Source organism: Frieseomelitta varia, unplaced genomic scaffold (assembly GCF_011392965.1).
Source record: "Frieseomelitta varia isolate USP_RPSP 00005682 unplaced genomic scaffold, Fvar_1.2 scaffold_24, whole genome shotgun sequence".
NCBI classification, from domain to species: domain Eukaryota; kingdom Metazoa; phylum Arthropoda; class Insecta; order Hymenoptera; family Apidae; genus Frieseomelitta; species Frieseomelitta varia.
This window is the reverse complement of record NW_025109968.1, coordinates 365,691-388,683: the sequence shown is the minus strand read 5'-3', so window position 1 is coordinate 388,683 and position 22,993 is coordinate 365,691. Positions and strand designations below refer to the sequence as shown.

The window sequence follows — 22,993 nt, the reverse complement described above, 5'->3', positions numbered from 1 at the left end:
TCCATAACAGTTATTCTCCTGTGCATTAGAATTTATATAGTTGATCAAGCACTGATCACATCACTGGCAAAGTTTCGTGGAAGCTCGAAATATTGGAGTGTAATCTAGGAAACTAGAACCTATGACGTTACCGAATTCCCAAATCAACAAACCTATGAATCATTGGGCCTCCGAGGTAGCGAATAAGCTGAATTAAATTAAAACTTATCGAATGATGATATATTATTAATTGCTCGAACTATCGTACACCTAAGTCAGCTAGTTAATTACAGACTATCGAATTCCCAAATTAACGAAGGCGTGAGTCACCGAAAAGTCAAAGTTCGAACTTCTAAGTTAACTTCTCACGAGCCATACATCAACGGTTTTGATAGTTCTGAACTATCTTGATATTTATTCATTATATTAAAAACTGATAAAAAAATGGTAACGAGTTAAAGAAATGTATGAATGTTACTAAATTATTGGACTTATGGAGCAGCGAATATGGTAAATTAAATTGCAAATTATTGACAGGTATTATATTAAAAAGTTATGTTCTATTAGTTATTCAAATTAAATGAATATTATTAGATAAATTATAGATAAATTAATATATTAGATATATAAATTTATATATTAGATAAATTAGATAAATTAAATTATAGATAAATTATAGATTATTCAATTTCCAATTAACTCAAGTTAACCTGTGCATACACATCGTCGATTTTAAAATGTAAAATATTTAAATTTTGCTTTTGTCACTGTATTGAGGATCGATGATGACTCACTCGTAATAGAGGAAAAGTTCGATATGCCTACGATTATCCTGGATGCGTATTTAGATGACTAATCGACAAATGAATAATTGAATTGCCTTAAAACAAATGGAAGTAATTGCACTGTAGATATGTGCATTGTTCAGTATCGTTTTTTAATTTTTTCATGACTAGATCTACCATCGTCTTGAAGATTAAAATTTGTACCTTTCCAACGATCCCTTAAAATTTGCTGAGGAATTTTTGTTTCATTTTACTGAACTTCTGAAATGGATTTAAATGACAAAAATTCAAGAAATCTTGTCATTTGGTCCCTAACGTTCAAAGTTCAATAAAATGGTAAAAACAAATCGTACAGTAAGTCTTAAAGGACTCGTTGTAAAAGGGAAATTTCAATTGTCAAGATCGTGGTAGATATAATTGTGAAAACATTTTTTTAGTATCTTTAGAAATGTTCAAATTTTTACGATTCAAACAGTTACACCATTTCCTCTTCTAAATCTAATGTTCGAAGCTCGATAAAACGATGGAAGAATAAAAAATCGTACAGCGAGATTTAAAGACTTCGATCTTCAATATTCATTTAGTCACGGAAAGAAATATTCTCTTTATACAAAATGTCTTTGAAAAACTCCAGACCAATTGTTGTACGACTTTTTTTTACAAAGTTACAACAGTTTAAAGTATAGACGAGTATTTTCGTCTTTATCGATTCGTTACACGGCGCAAAGACGCAAACTATGCGGTCGTCAGAACACGCATCCAATATTGAATTTTAAAAACGCTGACGCTCAGATGACTCGCATAATTTCGGCTCAACTGTATTTACAAACGAGAAAACACCTTCGCTGGCAATTTAGAGCAACGTTGTTACGTATATCCTTTCAACGATCGCGAGCATGTCCGAACACTCGATTATCCAACTCGCTGTTCCAACAATTCAGGCTACCAATTATTCGGCGATGGTTTATCTAGAAGCATCCAACGACGTTTCAGTAGCGAGATAAGATCGCGTTAGACAATAAGACGGAACACTCTATGTGTGTGTGTGTGTGTGTTCGAAGCTTCCACGATACTTTTCACGATGCACCAGTTCGCGTGGTGCATCGTAATAACGTTCGTCCGCGTTATCATTCGTTGCTATCAAACGTCCTCGGATATTCTTGGTAATTCCCGAGGCCGGATAAAAGACGACTGACTCACTCTCTCATCTCTGGCCGGGTCGATCGTTGACTGGCGCATATAGCGATCAGGCAATAAATTCGCGACCGAACGGTGTGCAAACTCATCCAAATAAAAAACCAGAGATAATAAAGTATCTTGAAAATGTATCACCGTTGTCCTCGATGGATTCTTTTCTCGGCCAAAGTCTCCAATTACCATTCGAGTATTATAAATACCAGTTACAAACGAGGGAAAAAACGAAGAAGTAGAGCTTGAGAAATGTATTTATTTATTTTTTTTTGGTTAAATTGTTGGAGTATAATTTACAGGTGAGAGTTAAAAGGACTAAGGTGTTTGTTTGTTATAAATTTTTCAAGCAGTAAATAGTTTACAAATTGGTCCACTGAATTTTCTTTGCTGTCTGTAGCATTTCAAATCGCATACTTGCAGTGTAGACTGTGGATTTTTATGCAATTTCATGTAATTTAATAATTGTGATATTGTAAAATGAATAATATATATTTCTTATAATAACAGTAGAACAATAATAATAATTTATTCTCTACATTTATTCAGAGATGTCTAATTTTTCTACAAATACAGAAAAATCCGCAGTTTAGTAATCACTATGAGGAAACGTATTCTTGAAAAGCATTCTGTCTCGAGCAACGGTTCGAGCGTCGAAACAAACAAATTAAAGCAGCAAAACAAAAATCCTTTTTCGATCGAACATTAATCAACATTTCAGCCGAAGATAAACGTCTGACACGAGAATCTAAGCATTTTCAAATTTTACTCGGACACGACTGCGCACAACGCAAAGATAACAAATCTGGCCAACCTCCAATTTTACCTCTATTTTACAATATAACAATATAAAACAATATACGTATATTTGCTATACGTATATTCGCAGGTTACGATCGATATTTGCTTCTAACTTTGTAACAGAATGTTTATAGCAAAGCTCTCCCTTACCTTCGCCTCTATATTATGCTCGTACAGTTTAACACCAATGGAAACACGTACAGTGAAAAATTTGCCTAATAGGAATTGAAGATACCCGATTGAAATAAATTTCAGTAAACGAGTCGTGACATTTCGTTTTCTGATCAATTCAAAATTATTCATTGAAATGTTGTACTTTTGGATTAATGGCAACTTTGGATTAATTAAAACAGCGTAACTATCGCCGAGCAACCAAGTATCAAGTTCGAGATTAACCGAGTTAGCGATACTATTTAGACGAATGGTTCAGTTTTTGGTTGGAGTACGTACGTAGTCAAACTTTTGCATGATAGTGATTCGTTGACGAACAGTCCAGTCGTTCCGATCGAGCGACGCTGCTAATCGAATCTCGAACCAACGACAGGTAAGAGAATTCTATCGAAGAGAGAAAAAAAAAAGCATGAGTATTCGCCGAGCAGAATGTGTGCAACGGTATTATGGTTGTGAATGCATATAATTATACTTGCAACTGATCCTTACGACTGACTGCTCGCGGCGTTGAATCTTGATCGTGATGATTGAGAACGATCAACGATTCGTCACGTCGATCTCGATCGATCGAAATGTTTGGTACATACACAATCGACACGTATGTACACGTGGAGAGAATAATTTTCGAAGCAATGGTCACAGGTTCTGCGTGGATGATTTTTTGTTTGAATTAACATGATGACATTAGAAACGTGTACGTGAGAATCAAAGGATTGCTAAAAGCATTTGAAAAGATAAAAATTGGTTTGTGTACGCTTGAAATTGAAAGTTAATTGAGAACTAATTTAATGGATACAGCAATTTGACTAAAATTCGAAATTACAAAGTAATTGAGAGAAAGAAATGAACATAAGAATAATTTAAATTAATAAGGATTTCCAAATTAAAAAGTTCACGATGCATCGAATTTCTTAACGTTCTGATTCTCTTTTACATACAATTGTAACGAAAAATATTTTTTAATTGATAAATCAAACACGCTTGTCCACGGTTCATGGGACACTCTATTTATTTTATGATATCTCGGTATTAAAAGCGATAAAAAAAAATTATTTATTATTTAATAAATTATTTATATGAAACCTGTGATTATTGGTTCAGTTATATTCTTCACTGCAGCATCGATACATTGTGAATAACATCCTTAATAGAATGTATGTATTCCTTCGACCACTTGTACTATTAGCCACGAGATGTGTTTCGAGTGGATCTTACGATTAGTAAGTACTATGCCTACCATTTTTTTTTTTCTTTTTTTCCCTTTGTTTCTTTTTGTCTGTATCATAAGAGATTTACACATGAATTGGTGTCCAATCGAACGTAGGTAACTGAATAAAAAAAAAGAGTTTGCAATGTTGAAGGTAATAATATTTGTTGAAACTTCCATGAGAATGCAACAAGCGAGACCATTTGCTCGAAAGTCAGCCGAAGTTTCTGCAATTTCCACCATCTGCATTTTTAACACAAAATGTTTGTAAATGCAAATTTCAACGTTGAAGCGAAAAATTAAATTTGTTTCATTCTTTTCCTTCGTGATTGTTAGATGATTTTTAAAAAAAGCAAATATCAGAGAATAATGTAATACAGATGAAAAAAAAAAAACAGGCCAAAAAAGAGTAATGTTTATCAATCGATATATAATTGTGTTTTTAATAATTTAAATTTTGGCTGTTCCTAAAAATAAATTTTTCTCTAAATTAACGAGAATGAAATAGCAAGAAAGAAATGTCGTAGAACAACATATTGAAAGTTATTTTTGAAATTATCGTTGAAAGTTATTAATCGTTATATTTTATTGCTATTAATTATTGACCGTATTATTGAGAATAATAGAAATAAAGTAACAAAATATTACAGATATTGCGGATCGCTTTTTATAGAAAAGATATTAAATATTGCGAAGCTTCTGGCTGACCTAAAAGTGACCGACGCGACGTCTCGATCGATCGAACTCGAGAACGACAGTCGGCGTGCTAGAGATTCCTCGTCAGAGAACCAACGATTACGGCAATAACTCAGACTGTCAAACTGACTTTGGCAATTGTTGCAACAATGGTAAAGACGGTTCGATATAAAAGAAAGGAAAAAGAAAAGAAGATTGATTACGTGGAATGCTCATTGTTAGCTGTGGAACGTTTGTGCATCTAGGCCGGATCAATTATTTATTACGTTTCCAACGGGTCGCTGTATTCGACCAAGATAGAGTCTAACATGTAGAACATGTAGAACAGTATGACGTGGTAACTGGACTGCGAATGTTTATCATACTTGCGGTGAGTAGAAAATAGAGAAAAATTTAAATTAACGCTAATTAATTAATAGATATGAGAACTACGATTTCTGTGTTAAAAAGGAAATTAGAATGAGAAATTCTTTTTCTGTTATTAAATATCATGTTGTTAGATTCAGAAGTACATAATAACGTGAATTTATAGTGACAGATTGACGTCGAAAATATATAAGGAAGAAAAAGTTATTTTTCCAGGCTACTGAGATTGTCTCGAATGTATTAAAGTATTTGTTATAATTAGACTGCGGATTTTTATGCCTGTACTTTTTAAAATATAATTAAAAAGAATAGAACTTTTTTTTCTAGAACATTAAATATAAAAAAATTTGGATGTTTCGTATATTTACTTCTTGTCACGTGCATTCTGTGGAAGAACTTTGCAAATTTCCTATAAATATATCAAAACTTTACGTTATATAATACGTTGTTATAATACTTATTGTTATAATACTTATTGTTCATAAATGAAGGAAATTTACTACTAAGAAATACCATAAAGAATTACAAATTAAATTGAAAAATGAATTAAATAAACTGCAGCCTAGTTGTAATATTGATAAAGTAAAATTTCCAATATTCAGAGATGTATAAATTTATATTTAAAAAATTTTCTTGTACTTGCTTTTACATTCACGAAACAAGTCAACGAATTAAATAATCAAAATTAAAGATTAAATCCAGAAATAGATTAAATAAACGTTCGCAGCCCGGTTATAATATTCACAGGCCTGAAGTAAACCTTCATATTCAATATTCAAAGGAGATATAAACTTTCATTAACTGCAGAAAATTACTTTATTCAATTGATTTTTTCAAAAATATAAAATAAAGAAACGAGTTTCAACATTAGACGTGATCGAGTTCGAAAGGAAACGTCCGCGTTTTTCACGAAACATTCACCAAACATGAAATTAATAATGAAAATGTTCGATTGATGGCCAAAGTCAGTTCACTTTAGCTTCGACGGAAATACTCGAGTAAAGAACCAAGAGTGTCGTACGGCCGAGCGTGAGATCGACAAAGTGTGACGTGTTCTTTGCAGACGACCACCTTGATAGGACTATTGAAGACGGCTCGTCTTCTGCGACTCGTCAGAGTAGCCAGGAAGATCGACAGGTACAGCGAGTACGGAGCCGCGGTTTTACTCCTTTTGATGGGCACCTTTGCTCTTAGTGCCCATTGGATGGCGTGCATATGGTGAGTCTCGCGGTTCTAAAGAAATTTCAAACAGCAACCCTTAAATGTACAATGTCTTCACTTGACAACGTACATCTGTCCATGAAAATCAAATGAAATGTAATTTGAAAATTTTTTAAATTGTCGATTAAAATTTAATAAACTCCGCATATTAAATATTGTTAATTTAATTTTATTCTTTGTTGAAAGTATCTTATTTTCAGAAGATAATATGAAATAGAAAAATGGCACTTTGAATATCGTGATAATGTAATTTTTGATTTGTACAAAACCTCAGCAACGTTTCTAAGTCTTGTATCTTGGCATCTGACAATTTGAAACACTGTTCTGACATTCAAATAGAAAAATGTGTTCCTTATATTTTTTCACTTGGCGAAATCATACATTTAAGGGTTGGAAATGATAATTCATAAAATAAACCGACTTGGAAACGAAATATTTAGAAATTTGATGAAGGGTTCAAACGCCACATCATATTAAAAGCAATTCACAACATGCAAATATCTTCGTCAGTCGATGAAAACAGTTAATATAATCATATCATAAATGTGAATATAATAATAGTATAAATAATATGATTGTTACATAAATATATAATTATAAATATATTGTATGAATATAGCATATGACATGTGTAAATTATAATATAATATAATCATATAATTAATTAATTGTGACAATGTACTACATAAATTTATTAATTATAGAATATAACATAATGCAAATTGTATGAATATAACAATTACAGAAAATTACAGAAAAATTATCCCATTGACTGAAAATATGTCTGCATAGTTTTTCTTTGATAAAAAATAATTCACACTGACTAGCTTTCGAACTCTTCAATTACAACTAGCAAGAAATAAAATAAAATAAGCGAAGGAAATGAAATAATGTACAAGTCAAACAGGAAATGTTTCGTGAAATAAAATTGTAATCGTTTCGTTTGAAGGTACGCCATAGGAAACGCGGAGAGGCCAACGTTGAAGAGCAAAGTCGGCTGGCTGGATATCCTGGCCAACGACACGCATCAATTTTATTTTCACAACAACACCGGAGGGCCGAGTATAAGGGTATGAATAATCTCACGAAATGCTAGATTCACTTTAAATTCACGTCGTTTTTTCGTGGCCAATCACGCGTCACACGAAACCGATCAAAACGCTCGTTTTATTATTCTATTAAAGAATCGAATGACAATCCCATTGATCGATCGTTCCGACTAAATACCTTCCGTTTGTCCATTTTCTAGAGCCGCTATATCACAGCACTGTATTTCACCTTTAGTAGTTTAACATCGGTCGGCTTTGGAAACGTGGCTCCAAACACCGACGCCGAGAAGATATTTACTATAATCGTTATGTTAATCGGATGTAAGTATCGACCAGAATAATGTAATCGTGTCAGTGAGTTGTCACGAGCCTCTCGGTTAATCAATGTTGCCTCTCCTCTCTTTCTTTACCACATTTGAACTTGATTAATAATAATTATTAATAGACACTTTTGAACTTGATAATAATTATCAATAGAACGTTGATGCAAATTTATGTTTCTATGAATGTAATTGAATCTGGTTCTCTTTGACGCAAGAAAACACTCCACTCTTCAAAATTTGAAACGTTGTATATTTAATTGATTTGAAATATATTTATCATTGGACGCTTCACTGATAATTGCTACTAATAATTATTATTTATTGTACAGAGAGAGAATTACGTATATATAATATAACATGAATATAAAGAATTGTGTATTAATTATTATGTTACTGTAACAATTTTAAGAATATTGTATAATAATTATTGTTTATTACAGAGAATTATATCATAATACATCTCTGTAAACTTTAATAGATATATCATACATATTATAAAGAATTACATATTATAAAGAATTAAATAATAATTATTATATATTACAATATTTTGATATAATACAATATTATAAAGAATTAAATAATAATTATTATATATTACAATTAATTCTGCTAAGCAAATTAGAAAATAATTCTAACTTGTCCACAAATTATAATTAATCAATTCACTTTGTTCCAGCTTTAATGTACGCCAGCATCTTCGGTAACGTCTCGGCGATTATTCAGAGGCTTTACAGTGGTACAGCAAGATACCACACGCAGATGCTTCGAGTTCGCGAGTTCATCAAGTTCCATCAGATCCCTAATCCGCTTCGTCAACGGTTGGAAGAGTACTTTCAACATGCTTGGACGTACACGAACGGAATCGATATGAACAGTGTTCTAAAAGGATTCCCCGAGTGCCTTCAGGCGGACATCTGTCTTCATTTGAATAGAAATCTTTTAAACAACTGTAGAGCCTTCGAGGGTGCCAGTCCTGGTTGTTTAAGGTATTACTATAACTGTGTGAAGTAAATATCTAGCGAAATTTTAAACTAAAGTATAATATTCATCGACGGTACGAATTATTGAAAGTCACGAAATTGAAGGATCACTAAATAATAACTAGATTTTTCAGCACTTAGATTATATTTCTTTGACTATTAAAGAATTATATGAATTATTAAAAAATTATAGATTATATATATTATATAAATTAAAATTAGAATTATCAGAATTACATGAATGATTAAAGAATTATATAAAATTAGATATAGATATAATTTTTGTAGCTCAGCATACAGAATTAATCAATTATATAAACATTACTCGTTTAAATGTTTAAATAATATAAATATACATTTAATAATTAATGGTAGCAATTTTATAGCAATATAAAATACCTAATGTATATAATGAATAAATAAAACAATATGAAATAACAGAATAGTATATAAACACTATGAATAATGTGTATGTATAAACGTAATGAATTATATTTAATTAATTGACTAATTATATTATAACTAATTGTCCCTCTTCTCTTCGTCAGGGCGTTATCATTAAAATTTAAAACGACACACGCACCGCCCGGTGACACGTTGGTCCATCGAGGAGACGTGTTAACGTCCCTGTACTTCATATCGCGCGGCAGCATAGAGATATTGAAGGGCGACGTGGTGATGGCGATCCTGGCCAAGGACGACATATTCGGGGAGAATCCTTGCATATATCCGACCGTTGGCAAAGCGTCATGCAACGTGCGCGCATTGACGTACTGCGATCTGCACAAGATACACAGGGACGATTTACTCGACGTTCTGGCCCTTTATCCGGAGTTTTCCAATCACTTTAGCCAGAATCTCGAGATCACGTTTAATCTGAGAGACGTACGTACACTTTCTGTGCTCTTCTCTATTCGTGATTCGCAATTTAATTGATAAAGAGGGAAATTTCAATTAAAGGAAGTATCAAGTTATATTATTTTCTGGAAAATTTAATTATTAATTATGCTTTTTCCAAACTTGTTACAGACGCTCCTTTTTAATGTTAACATGAACGATGAAGAGTCTTGAGATTCTAAATTACATTGTTCGTTGTCTTTGAAAATTATCTTCGAATAGTGAGAAATTTATGAAACGTAGAATTGATCGACCTAAAAATAGTGCAATCGTGAATTTCAGTACTAGAGAGAAATAGTAAATCTGCTTCTCCGATTTCTTAAAAATGTAAATTGCGAATCTCTCGACTCGAATACAAATTCTTAATGTCAGTATGTTAGTCATTAATTCGAATTAATCGTCAATGATTAATTAACGAGAGTTTGTATTGATTTGCAGGAAGAACAGGCTGGTGTCGATCCAATATCAGCAAGGTTTCCTGTCAGTACTCCAACGGACGTCGATGTCGACGCTAGGAGATTCGCTTTCCGTCCACCAAGATACCGTCGAGGACCCGGTGGTCCTGGCACCAATCTTATACCCACTGGTCGACAAGACTCCTTGCAGGGTGATCAGGAAGACTAGTAAGAATTCTTTAATCGAAAAACTTACAGATAAATCAGATCTTCATCCTCGTTCGTTCTCTACTTTCATGAAATTATAAAAGTTATAATACAAGACAATATAAGACAAGTAGAATGAGATCCGATATAATATTGGTCAAGTTTGAAACAAATTTTAAAATATGTATAAAAATCATAAGATATTTAATATATCTTTTCACGAAAATTATCATGATTCCATTGGTTTGAAACAAATTTAGATATATGTATGTATTACAAGAATATTTAATAGAAATATTTAATGCAAACTATAAGATATTTAATATATTTCATCACAAAGATCATAAGAGTATTTAAAGACCCACAGTTCGTCAATATCCAGTAAGATTAGCTTTAATACTTATTATGTGCTTAACATGACTGCTCGTACTGAATTTTTACTAAATATATGTTAACATTGAATATCACTTAATTTCTATTTTATTCTACATTTATTCTACATTTTCAGATTGAGTCTAAATTTTACCAATGTCTCATACAGTGTTAATAGAACTTCAAAATGTTATGTTAACATAAAATACATAATATATTTATGAAAGATCTTTTATAATAGACGTTCGTGTACTTTTAATCAGCCACTATAATTCACCTTTCAGGAACGATGTTTATAGATCGTACTCAAAACAATATTAAATTTATTTAATAATATATGAACCATTTGAAGCTCTAAAAATTATTATTCATCGATTTATGAACCTGCCTAATTATCAAAAAATCTAAATCATCATCCCTGAGAGGTGAAACGAGCACGAATTCGTCGAAATGAAGAACGAACGAGCATTCCAAACTTTGATCAATCTAAACCCACCATTATTCAAACTCGTGTTCATATTCGTTTCTTGTTACGAAAAAAAAAAAACAGCGACAAAGGAAGTGGTCATGGCATTCTGGAGTTCAGTACCGACAAAGCCGGCCAAGACGTAACACCATTGAACCTAGAGTTCGACGAGCCAAAGCAAAGAAGCTCTACACTGAACTCCATAACCGGTGAGAGAAAAATCACGTACACGGTCGATCGATTCTTTCTTTTTTTTTTTCTTTCTCTCTCTCTTTCTCTTTCTCTTTTACTCGATTTCTTTTTCATTCGGAGTAATGCCCTCTTTTTTTTACCGATTCTCTCTTTCTCTGTCTATATACATATATATATATATATATGAATATGTCTCCCTCTATCTATTTATCTCTGTCTTTCTCTTCCTCTCTGTCTCTCCTGTTTGCCTTACTGTCTGAGGAATGTTGTTCTCTGCACGACATATAGAAATATTCTCTCAATATTTCGATTTTACTCGGTTTCGAACGTTTACTATACACGTGGACGTTGGAAGATCCTTATGATTCAGGAAGGTACTTTTGAGTCAATGCTTCGCAAAGATCCGCCATCATCGATTATGTCGCTTGTCATTATAAAAAGTATTTCAAGAGGCCTAGATACAGTCCAGGCTTGGGCACGTTTTATTTGAAATAAAACGAGAACCGACCAAGTTTGGAGTAACGAATTATTTCAACTAATTTGTTATTTGTTACTTCAGAGGAGAAAGTGAAATAAAATTCATTTGTTAATAAGATGACGAATAACTTAAAATCCGTATCTGTGATCGCTATCAGTGCTGGGTTAAACAAAGAATAACAATCAATTTCCCCACACAGTGTTGATTAATTTGAAATAATTATTCACTGAAATATTATTTGAAGCGTCTGTTTAATTTTACACAAGTTTTACTCACTGAATGTTTTAATTATACATGTTATATATCGAAATAAATTTGGAATAATTGTTTGAAATAAAAAATAGAAGCATTCACAATGATTTTCCACGCAATTATTTATTCTCATGTTTTCTTAAACAATTATTTCAATTAATTATTTCAATTAATAATTCTTATGTATTTTAAATAAATATTTTTAATATATATTAGTTATTACGAATAAATATACATGTATGGATCATTGTCGAATGAAATAAATTTCCCAGTACTATCTTATTTCAATAAAATTATTTTCAATACTTTTTACTTGCTACTATGACGTCATTGACAATTATTTTAATAAAATTCATTCAAATAAAGATAAAATAATACTTCCTTTAACAGCCTTATCAATTTCTTTTAATAACCAAAAATAATCAAAAATATTATAGCTGTAGAAATTAGTTCGATGCCTTTGTGTAGAATTTTAAAGTATCATGTAAATCGCCACAGTTATAAAACGCGAAATAGATCATTAAAACAATATATTGCTTTTGACTTTCAATTTCAACTCAACGATCATTTAAACGTGCCCGAATCCGAGTATTACCATAAAAATTTGAAAATTGGAAAGTGGAGGAAGTCGAACAATTGTCAAACGAAAAATTCTCCTCAAATTTAAAAACTTGTTCTACAGCGCCCCAGGGAACAATTTTTCAAATTATCGAAATCGTCTGAAAAAGGCATTGTGTTAATTTCTACGCCTAACAGAGAAAAATCTTCATCATTTTCTCAAATAAATTAACTAATAAACTAATATAATTATTTCAAATAACATCTCCAGCCAGATAAAATGATATATTATTCGATTCATCATTCTCGAAGTAATATATCATTTGGACAATGCCCAAGCCTGATACAGTTCTCGGAACGTTGTATATATATTTTATTGAGAAGCTCGGCTTTGCCCCTTTTATCCCTTTTATCTCTCTTTCTCTCTCTCTCTGTCTCTCTATCTCTCTCTCTATCTCTATCTCTTGTATATTTATTACTCAACTCGTTACACGAGTTTGGACCATTTCGAAATCTCCGACGATTTTACCGGATAACAACACTATTGCGAGAAAAGGTAATTCCGAATCTTACATCGCAGAGTGCAGTAATCGCAGTTTTCCTCTAATATAACTATTATATATACAGTAGTCCTGGAGTGGAAGCGGTGGGATAGTGAATTATCCTCCTTTTTTCTTTTTTTCTTACTAACATCTTATGTGATTTGAATACTGTGCAATTTTCTTCCCCTTTGTTTTTTTTTTTTTTTTTTCTTTCGCTCGCTTTAATCAGCTTCGTTAAGAGAACGACTATTCCGCTGGAAGAGCTTACTAGTATTCTCTCGTTTGATAAATTTATCCCTTCACTAGTAATTCTGTGATGTTGATTTTGTTGTAATAATTTTCATGAAATCGTAAAGGAACGTTTTTTGTATGCTGATAGGCTGATAGAATGTTCATGCAATAATTGAATAAATAAACTTGAATAAAACTCTTTTCTCTTTCATTAGTCATTCTATATTACATGTATATTAGTTTCATTATTAGCAACTCTATGAAATTATTCCTTTTATATAATATAATTTGGAAAAAGTTCGCCGATGCCGAATTGGTTGTAAATAGACTGCAGATATTTGTGTAAGTCATTGAACTGCAAATTAAACAAAAATCTTTACTTTTTCATTAGTGATTCTACATTATGCATTACTATAGTAGTTAAAATTAAAATTAATTTCTCAGTGTAAAAATTTAAAGGAATTTTATGAACTGCTGTAAATAGACTGCGGATATTTATGTAAAACAATGAAATGTAATTTATAAATACTTGAGCAGTATTATTTTCTCTTTTATTAGCAATTTTGTGTTTTATATTAGTCATTCTGCTATTAGTAGCTCTATGAAATTATTCTTTTAGTGTAAAAATTTGAAAGAAATCTCATTAATGATGAATGATTGTAAATAGACTGCGAATGTTTATCTAGATCAATGGATTACAACTTGAACAAAACTCTTTTTTTTCTTATTAACAATTCTACATTTCATATTGGCAATCTTACTGTTAAAATTAATAATTCTATGAAATTGTTCTTACAATGTAAAAATTTTAGAGTGAAACAAATATCCATGCATGTTTATATATATAAATCAACAAACTGAAACTTATTATTAACATTTTGCATATCTGCAAGTACATGTACTTATACATTTTTCTCATAAAATGAACTGCAAATTTTTATTCGTCAATTAAAGAATAAAATATTTGAACTGCAACGCTCTTTACAATATTTAATACTTGAAGCAATTTTGAATATAAAATCCACAGTCTAGTCATAAATACTCGCAATTCGACTTCGATATTTAGAGATCTTGTTGATGAGATATATAGAAAATAGAAAATTTCCACGAAGATTACAAATCTATCCCCCTTTCCACTTCACGATCGCCAGATTACAATCTCAGTCAGACTCATGTTGATTCAATTACTACTTGCTCGTGTTTCATAAAGATCTTCATTCCTCCATAGACATTTTTTTCTCTCTCTTTTTTTTTCTTTATATATATAAGATCTCGTCTCCGTAGCGTAGATCATTTTTCCACGTGCTTCTCTCGATCGACATATTTTCACCTTCTTTTTTTTCTATCTCTCCCTGTTTTCTCTATCCGCTAAAACATCCCCTTAGCCCAATCGCCTTCATCGACGAATTTATCGAGGATATAATCTTCAATGTGATCTTGAAGTCTTTAAATTCTGTACATAATCAAAAACAAATTCTGTAAATATTTCTGTACATACTGTAGTAAATTTTCTTAGGACAAAGACTTTTCTCCGAAGATTTCAAGATCGCCAATATTATTACTCTTTCTTCTTTTCTTCAAATGAAATTGAAATTAATTGAGTATTTAATTGAATTTAATAGAGCGCAGTGGCAAATCTAGATACAAACGAAAGGGGATTGTTCCTTCTTCTTGAGTAAAAGACGAGCTTGAAAAGGGGCTTCTAAACATCTCTGAATTGTTAGTTTCAAATCCCTAAATAACTATAAATTATTCTCCCTGGATTTTCGCAAGAAAAATCCGAGCAAAATCTTCTAAATTTGTACCTTTTTCTAAAATATTCTTGCCTCCGTAAATATCTCCGTAATATTCCCGAATGTTTTCTAGTTATTTGACACACTCTTTTCAAGCCCGTCCATCTCCTCCATCTGAAAATGGTCCCAAAGCTAATTGTAAGAGCTCGACCGGAGGCGTTTGGGTTAAGCGTGCAGCTTTGCGTTTGCATTTGACTCCCGAGTTCGTTAACACCTTGAAACCTGGTTGTTCAGGCATGCTAACCCATCTCAAGCGCAGCATACCGGACCTACGTCAACACAAGATCCATCTTCAACCGCTGACGAGTCACGATTACCTTGCCAAGCAGAGTAAGTATCCATTCGGCAGAAGTAGTCTTTGGCCAAGTATCTTTCTTCTCCCCCCTTCACCCACACACACCTATCTCTAAATCGACAGAACGAACGCACAACGTTATACCTCGCATATAATCAACTGGCTGAAGAGAACCGGCGGGTCACGATTGTACAATTAAGCCCCTAGACTTAACATCTTTTACAAGAATTTTTCGAACCTCTTTTTATTTTCCTTCTCTCTCTCTCTCTCTCTCTCTCTCTCTCTCTCTCTCTCTCTATCTATCTATCTATCTATCTATCTATCTATCTATCTCTGTCTCTATTCTTCTCTGGCACTCTTTCTTTCTTTTCTGTTCCTCGCTACCTCCCTGTCCTCCCCCCTCTTTTCTTTCTTTCTTTCGTTTTTACTTTGGAGATAAGAGGCACTTTTAGAAGTTAGGATGGCTCGTGTGTGTGTTCCAACTTCCCGGGTCGCGGTACTGATTCTGTGCCTGGGTTTATCCAGTGACCACGCCGTTGACGAAGCCAGTACGAAGAAGCTCGGCCGCTGGCGAAAGCTCCCTCAGCCAGAACGCCGTGCATCCAACATCGACGACATCCAGTCACTATACCACGCCATCGCCACCGCAACATCCACAGTCTCATGGTGCGTGGGATTCTGTGTTTCTGTGTTCAACGTGTCCCTTATGATGTATCTCCCCCCCCCCCCTCCCCCCTCTCCTCCGGGGAGTATCAGTAACTTTTGCTCGTGAACCGTTTGTGTGTTTGTGTCGTGTGGGAGGAATTTTCTCTTCTCTTTTTTTTTCTTCTTGGAAAATTGCAGCTAGTACAAGACGAGAATTGATATATTGTATATATTATAGATTTATCGTCTCTCTACTTTGGTGGTGTACAACAGTTCAGACTCGTTTTATTTCAGACGATTGTGTTTGAATGTTTTTAATATGGGAAAGAGGAATTTTTACGATATTTTCTAACGTGTGATTATTTATAATTTGTGCACTAACTTTATTTTAATATTTTTGTAACATTTTTAAATTTCCTGCAAGCACATGTCGAAACGTTATGGAAATAGGTTTCATATTTTTCTATCACAGGTTACATACATATATGATATTTATGTATTAATTTTTGTATAAATTTATCATCAAAGAAATGTTTAATAGAAAATAAAAGCAAGTAAAAAGACGGTAATATTTCTCTTTGTAAACTTTAAAAATAGAATAAATAGAAAGTGAATTATTTTTATTGCATCTACATTAAATTAGTTTTAGATTTTATCATTCGATGTTAATATAGATAAATTCTTCTCTATTTTTACATATTTTCAATGTGCACTTCTGTTAACCTAGACTTTCGACGATACTTTTGCAAAATTTATCCAAAACGTCGAAAGAAAAGATACTTGAGTTTAGAACAGAACTGGCCAAAAGTTTCGAACTACTTTACCAATCAATTGTACCCAATGCAATGCACTGATTAGTGTAATTAATTTCAAACCATCCAAAATTCGTCGAATTCCGATTGGACGGATTGTTCATACGAATTATTTTGAATTTCAGGTGACTTTCAGAGTGGACCAGGCCGGCCAGTAGAAGAGATAAACGCGAGAATAGACCAGCTGTCGCGACAAGTATCCTCGCTGGAGCATTCTATGGGAGAGAACATCAGGTTGATCTTGACTCTGCTGCAACAGACGCTCAACTCGTCGAGGGAAAGTTCCAGCATCGAGATGATGCCTGGAACTACATCGGCTGGGCTGTCGAAGCAAAGCAGTAGTAGAGCTCCGGCATTAGTCCAACGGTCGGCCAGTGAACCACAACCACCGACAGGTCCGCCGTCGAGCAATGGAAATGGAAAGCTGCAGCCTAGCACGTCTCACAGTTTGTTCAGGTGAGTATTCGCGATTCACGGTGAACTAGAAATTCTGTGGTTCCCGCGGTAACGTGGTAAAAAGAATGGTAACAGTAAGGTCATCGAACGAGAAGTGTAAAATAAAATAGAAAAAAAATATTAAAGGTATACTGGGATATGGATAAGGATTATTTTGAATTTTGGACGATTTATTTAGGCGATAGTCGTCCATGTTTGTGATAAAATTGGCGTCGAATAATAAAATGAAGTGAGATTGGTTTGTTCTGCTGTGGGCTTTTGGAAATTTATTTGTTTATTGAAGCTGTCTGTCTGTTAAGTGTAGAAATCAATTCTGTGCTTGTTGCATTAATCTGAATTCGAAATTTTTGAATATAATGTAACTTCAACTCTCAATTGCCAATACGAATATTCTCTTCAATTTGTCATTCTCTCAGATATAGATTAATTTGAAAATAAAGGCACCGAATTAACTTCTACATCTAATATACGTACAGTAGAGATGTTTAGAGTAAAATTATGAAAATTCGTTTGGACATTTCGACGTCCTATAATTTTGTTTGAAAATTTCAAAGAAATGCCATCTTTTTCACACGTTGCCCTATTGTTAGACTGTTTGTCATAGCAGATGTAACAGATGTGTCTTTTCTTACTCTGTTTCTTTCTTTCTCTCTTTTTCTCTCTCTTTCTCTTTCTCTCTCTCTCTCTCTCTCTCACTTTCTCTTTTTGTCTCTCATTCTCTATACGTGTATTCTTCTTTCTCTTTCTCTCTGTTTCTGTCTTTCTTTCATTTCGAATCGACATGAAAGCGATCGATATCTCAGGAATCGTAGAACAAAATCATGCTCTTTCAAATCGTTCTACTCTCTCTATCTTCTATCTTTCTTCTACGTTTCATTTTTCTTTTTTTTTTCTTTCTTTCTTTCTTTGTGTCTTTCAAGTAGAAATTGATTCTGTTTTTCCTAGGAAGTAATCGATGTTTTTATTCTTGGAAAGCTTTCTTTCGAAATCCCTGGATCAGTTGCATTTGATTTCGGCGTCTTTTATTTTGGAAAGGTTGGACAAGTTCCGAAGGTGACCATACTCTCTCATACTCTTCTTTGAAACCCTTTTTTTTGCGAGCAGTGTCGCGAAAGTAGAAACAGAATATATAGGAACTGTTATACCATGAATGTATTCAAACCAAAACGAAAAAAGAAAAAAGAAAATGAGAAATTTGCGTGGGGGAAAAAAAAAGAAGTAACGCTGCTAGTATTTCCTACGTTTTCCCAAATTACCGCTAATTTCTCACGTTTGAGTGATCTCACTATCTCTCTCTCTTTCTCTCTCTCTCTCTGTCTCTCTATCTCTCTTTGTCTCTCTTTCTCCTTATCTACTAATTAACTCTCTGTCCTTATAATTTCCTTTGTATTTCACTTCTTTTTTTTTTCTAAATTTATTAATATTGCAATTCAATTAGAGTGAACAATTGACATCGACATTTAAATTCGAGAATCATTTTGAGACACTTTCTAGAATAATTTTTCCTTCAGTTTCTCTTCCTTTTTTTTTGATTCTCTTCGATCATTAGCGCTAGATCTTTCGTTAGGTTACCTATTTCTGATTGATACCCTTGTTTCAAGTAACTTGCTGAACCGATTTTCTTTTCAACTTTCTGTTCCTTTAATTAGAATATCGATCGAGAGCATTTTTTCATACGACGCGTGCGTAGACGATGTTCTTTTTTACTATTTATTTGCCTGGCGCTGAACGCGCGGGGCTGTCACAGGCTGTTTTATTTCTTTTTCTCGATTCGTTTGCTCATTAACAATGTCGAAAAGTTATGATATCATTGTTGAAATATTGTTTGAAGGAACATTGTTTTAGAAGAAGCTTTTCATTGTTCTTTTTCCTTTCATATGATAGGAGGAACGTTTAAACAATGCTTGCAGTTAATACTATTACGATACTTAAATAAAACGTTTATCTTGAAATTCTGTTATCAAATTTTTCATATTGACTTGCAAGAATTAATACTGGTAGCCATTTTTAATTACGAACATACAAACTTCCTTCTTTTTAAGAAGATACAAAATTAAGAAATTGAAGAACGAGGTACTTTTAAATTTGATATTTATGGGTTGTTGTATAATAAATAACGAAATCAAGTGAAAAATAAATGAGATATTAATTTCTTGAAAAAAAAAACCTTTAAAAATTATTCAAGTGTTGGCAATATTGAATTTCAGCAGTTACCTTCAAATATTTTTTAGCAATACTAAACACGCGGCGATGGTGGTTTTATGCAAAATTTTTCGTAAGAGAATCAATTTTCTTTTTTTCGTTCGTCTGAATTATTAACTCACACGACAATTTCATTCTTTGCTACACCTTAACAGCAACTTCCCTTCATAGCAATTTAAAAATATCCCATCACGATGGACAGAGGTAAGAGATTCAATTTGTAGCTGATTCCCGCGAGTATGAATCGCCACTACGTAGGACATAAATTTTCATTAGTGCACAAGCATACGTATGTTTTGCTAGTTTCGTTTAGTAAAGAGTAGTACAGTCTCGATAGTATCAAAATCTCAATTGTCGAGATGTGCATACACAGATGTGTTGTATGCAAGTGTGGACGAAGGATCTTGACGACGTTTTTTTAAACAACCCAAAGATTGCGTGCTGCATGATGGCATACATTTTTGAGAAATCGTTGTTGATCTCCTTGGTTTTTAAGATTCTCCCATTTCTCCGATTGTCAAGCTTTGTGATTTATCCTCAACCTGTTAACTTGCTACGTTTCTTAGCCATATTTTAAATTTAGATTGAAACCACAACATATAATTTTTCAATTTCTATACTATATTTTACTTGAAAATTACTATAGAGCAAACAATTCCATTAAACCTTTTCTAATTATTAAAAAACACTTTATCATATTACAAGCATACTGCGATAAAGATATTTTCTAATTATTATTAAAAATCTTCACTATTATTATACAAAGAGCAACTGCAAGTATAAATATGAACACTTTTTCAAAAAATAAAACATCTCTTACAAAACTTTAACATTTCTTGTAAATGTACAAAAATCCACAGTCTAGCCACAATAGTTAATAAATCTGACCTAATCGATGATATTTATAACTATCTACTTATGAAAATGATTCCCAACTAAAAAAAAGATTAATCCAGGTTACATTTAAAGTTAACAGGCTACAAAGAAATTGATCTATATCCTCAGAAAAATAGCGATCAACGTCCTCGAGCCACTCTCAGAATTCTCAAAGCTCTTTCTCTCTTTCTCTTCGTGCAACAATCAAGCAATGAAAAAGTAAACATAAAAGAGAGAAGAACTTCGAATCTCAATCACTCCTGTATAGTTTCCATTTCTCCACAACTATCGAGATTCTACCATCTACCTTTTAGCACTGAATTCAAGACTCGTGCTCCTTTTGCGGTACACCAGCGTTACCAAAGAACAAGAACGATCGAGTCGTTCGAATACAGACCACGATTCAGTAGAGCTACAAAACTCTTAAACAATGTCGATGTCAGAGATTAACATACCGCGGATTTTTTCTATAGGAGTCCCAAATCAGACAGACTTGCGACACTGTTCGGGACACTTAGAGGAATTAGAGGCCTAACCGAATCCCCTTGTACATAAATCACGTGCTTCAAGTATATTTCGCTGCTACTCATAGCGGACGCCAGCGGCCGCTAATTGATCGCGATTTAGACGTAAGTAATTCGTTCGTTCTCCATCTGCAGCAGACCTCCAACGAAAGAGCCAACATCAACCTCCTCGGGCACGTCACGAATGACGGTCACGTCGGACACATCCGCTCTGGCGACAGCCCTACAAACGGCGTTGAACGGAAGAACCGCTCCGACAAGGTCGCAGAGCCAACCGGTTGACCTGGCCGTGCCACTACCTACGCAACAGGCACACCTGCCACACGCGTGGCACAGCCAGCCTGCTGCATTTAGGAGAGGAGAATTCAGAAGCGGGTAAGCGAACATTATTTCGTCATTATTACGTACAGAAATATTATTAACGACAAACAATCCAGTGTTTGCAAACAAAGCGAAATTTCAAAGTTCTCGAGATCCCGACTGCAAATTTTCGAAAATTTTAGAAAACAACGTGTGTTGACGTCAAAAAAATGTAACTAAACATTGGAAACCAAAATAAACAATCGAAAAAATGTAAATAAACATTGGGAACCAAAATAAACAGACCAATGTTTGCAAACATACAGAAATTTCAAAGTTATTGGAATTTCGATTGCGAATGTACTTACCTATACTTACCTATACTCACCCAGTATCCATGAATTATCCACAAGTGTTGGAAATGATTTCATTATAATTCACTTAAAACTAAGTTAACATACGAATACTTACCCATACTTATCCAGTATAAACTTTCCACACGTACTGTAGATGCATCATTGATCACTTAATAAACTACAGCAATTGAAATATATATATTATATTTTCTACGAACTTTAATGTTAGTAAAATGATATCAATTACAAGGTGTCACCACGAGGAGGTGATTACGCACGGGATCCACTACGAGTCCTACTCCCATCTATTCTCCATTGCATGCAAACAACTCGGCATTCAACTTGATGAATACCAAGTATTTATTGTACATGGCCCGGTGCTACATAAAAAGCATAGGGACATTCCACAGTTTAATCTCAAGTAATCTTAAATCTAAATCTTACACTAAAACGCATATATGAGATTGAACTATGGAACTCTCTCTACCAACATTATAATACTGGTCGCATTAAAAATGACTTTATCTCTCGACACAAACATACAACATATGTACCTACGATACATACAATCATACAGTACATACGTTATATACAGTACATAAAATCGAGATCAACAATTTTTCGGACATTCGAAGTATCAGGAGCACAGCTGTGTCTATGAGTCTGGCGTGCCACCTCTTCGAATTGTATGTTCTCCTGATACAAATTCTCAAATTTCATCAAGGGAAACGTACCTGCTTACAGAATATTCGCGCTTAAAAATTTTTTGAATGATTGAAGTATCAGGAGCACAGCTCTGTCTACGAGACCAGCCTGGCACCTCTTCGAATCTTATGTTCTCCTGATACAAATACTCAAATTCCAACAAGTGAAACCTGCTACCTGCCTACAGCATATTCGCGCTTAAAGATTTTATGAATATTTAAAGTATCAGAAGCACAGTTCTAACTACGCGTCTGGCGTGCCACCTCTTCGGATATTATGTTCTCCTGATACAAATTCTCAAATATCATCAAGTGGAACCTTCCTGGTTACAGAATATTCGCACTTAAAGATTTTATGAATATTCGATGTATCAGGAGCACCGTTCTCACTACGCATCTGGCGTGCTACCTCTTCGAATCTTATGTTCCCCTGATACAAATTCTCAAATTTCATCAAGTGAAACCTACCTGGTTACAGAATATTCGCGCTTAAAGATTTTATGAATATTTGAAGTATCAGGAGCACAGTTCTCACTACCCGTCTCGCGTGCCACCTCTTCTAATCTTATGTTGTCCTGATACAAATTCTGAAATTTCATCAAGTGAAACCTACCTGGTTACAGAATATTCGCGCTTAAAGATTTTATGAATATTTGAAGTATCAGGAGCAC

General features: G+C 33.4%; 1 protein-coding gene across 3 annotated transcripts in view; it reads left to right on the top strand.

The window, feature by feature from the left end:
• Positions 1 to 22,993, top strand: part of LOC122527949 (potassium voltage-gated channel subfamily H member 6) — an 85,815-nt gene that overhangs the window by 51,252 nt on the left and 11,570 nt on the right. For all 3 annotated transcript variants that reach the window (XM_043652569.1, XM_043652568.1, XM_043652567.1), the window contains 12 exons: positions 6,257 to 6,411; positions 7,364 to 7,484; positions 7,664 to 7,784; positions 8,466 to 8,775; positions 9,318 to 9,654; positions 10,105 to 10,289; positions 11,191 to 11,315; positions 15,387 to 15,482; positions 15,973 to 16,113; positions 17,030 to 17,360; positions 18,336 to 18,413; positions 21,098 to 21,337. In XM_043652569.1, coding sequence (XP_043508504.1) covers positions 6,257 to 6,411; positions 7,364 to 7,484; positions 7,664 to 7,784; positions 8,466 to 8,775; positions 9,318 to 9,654; positions 10,105 to 10,289; positions 11,191 to 11,315; positions 15,387 to 15,482; positions 15,973 to 16,113; positions 17,030 to 17,360; positions 18,336 to 18,413; positions 21,098 to 21,337 — 2,240 coding nt within the window. The remainder of the gene's footprint in view (positions 1 to 6,256; positions 6,412 to 7,363; positions 7,485 to 7,663; positions 7,785 to 8,465; positions 8,776 to 9,317; positions 9,655 to 10,104; positions 10,290 to 11,190; positions 11,316 to 15,386; positions 15,483 to 15,972; positions 16,114 to 17,029; positions 17,361 to 18,335; positions 18,414 to 21,097; positions 21,338 to 22,993) is intronic.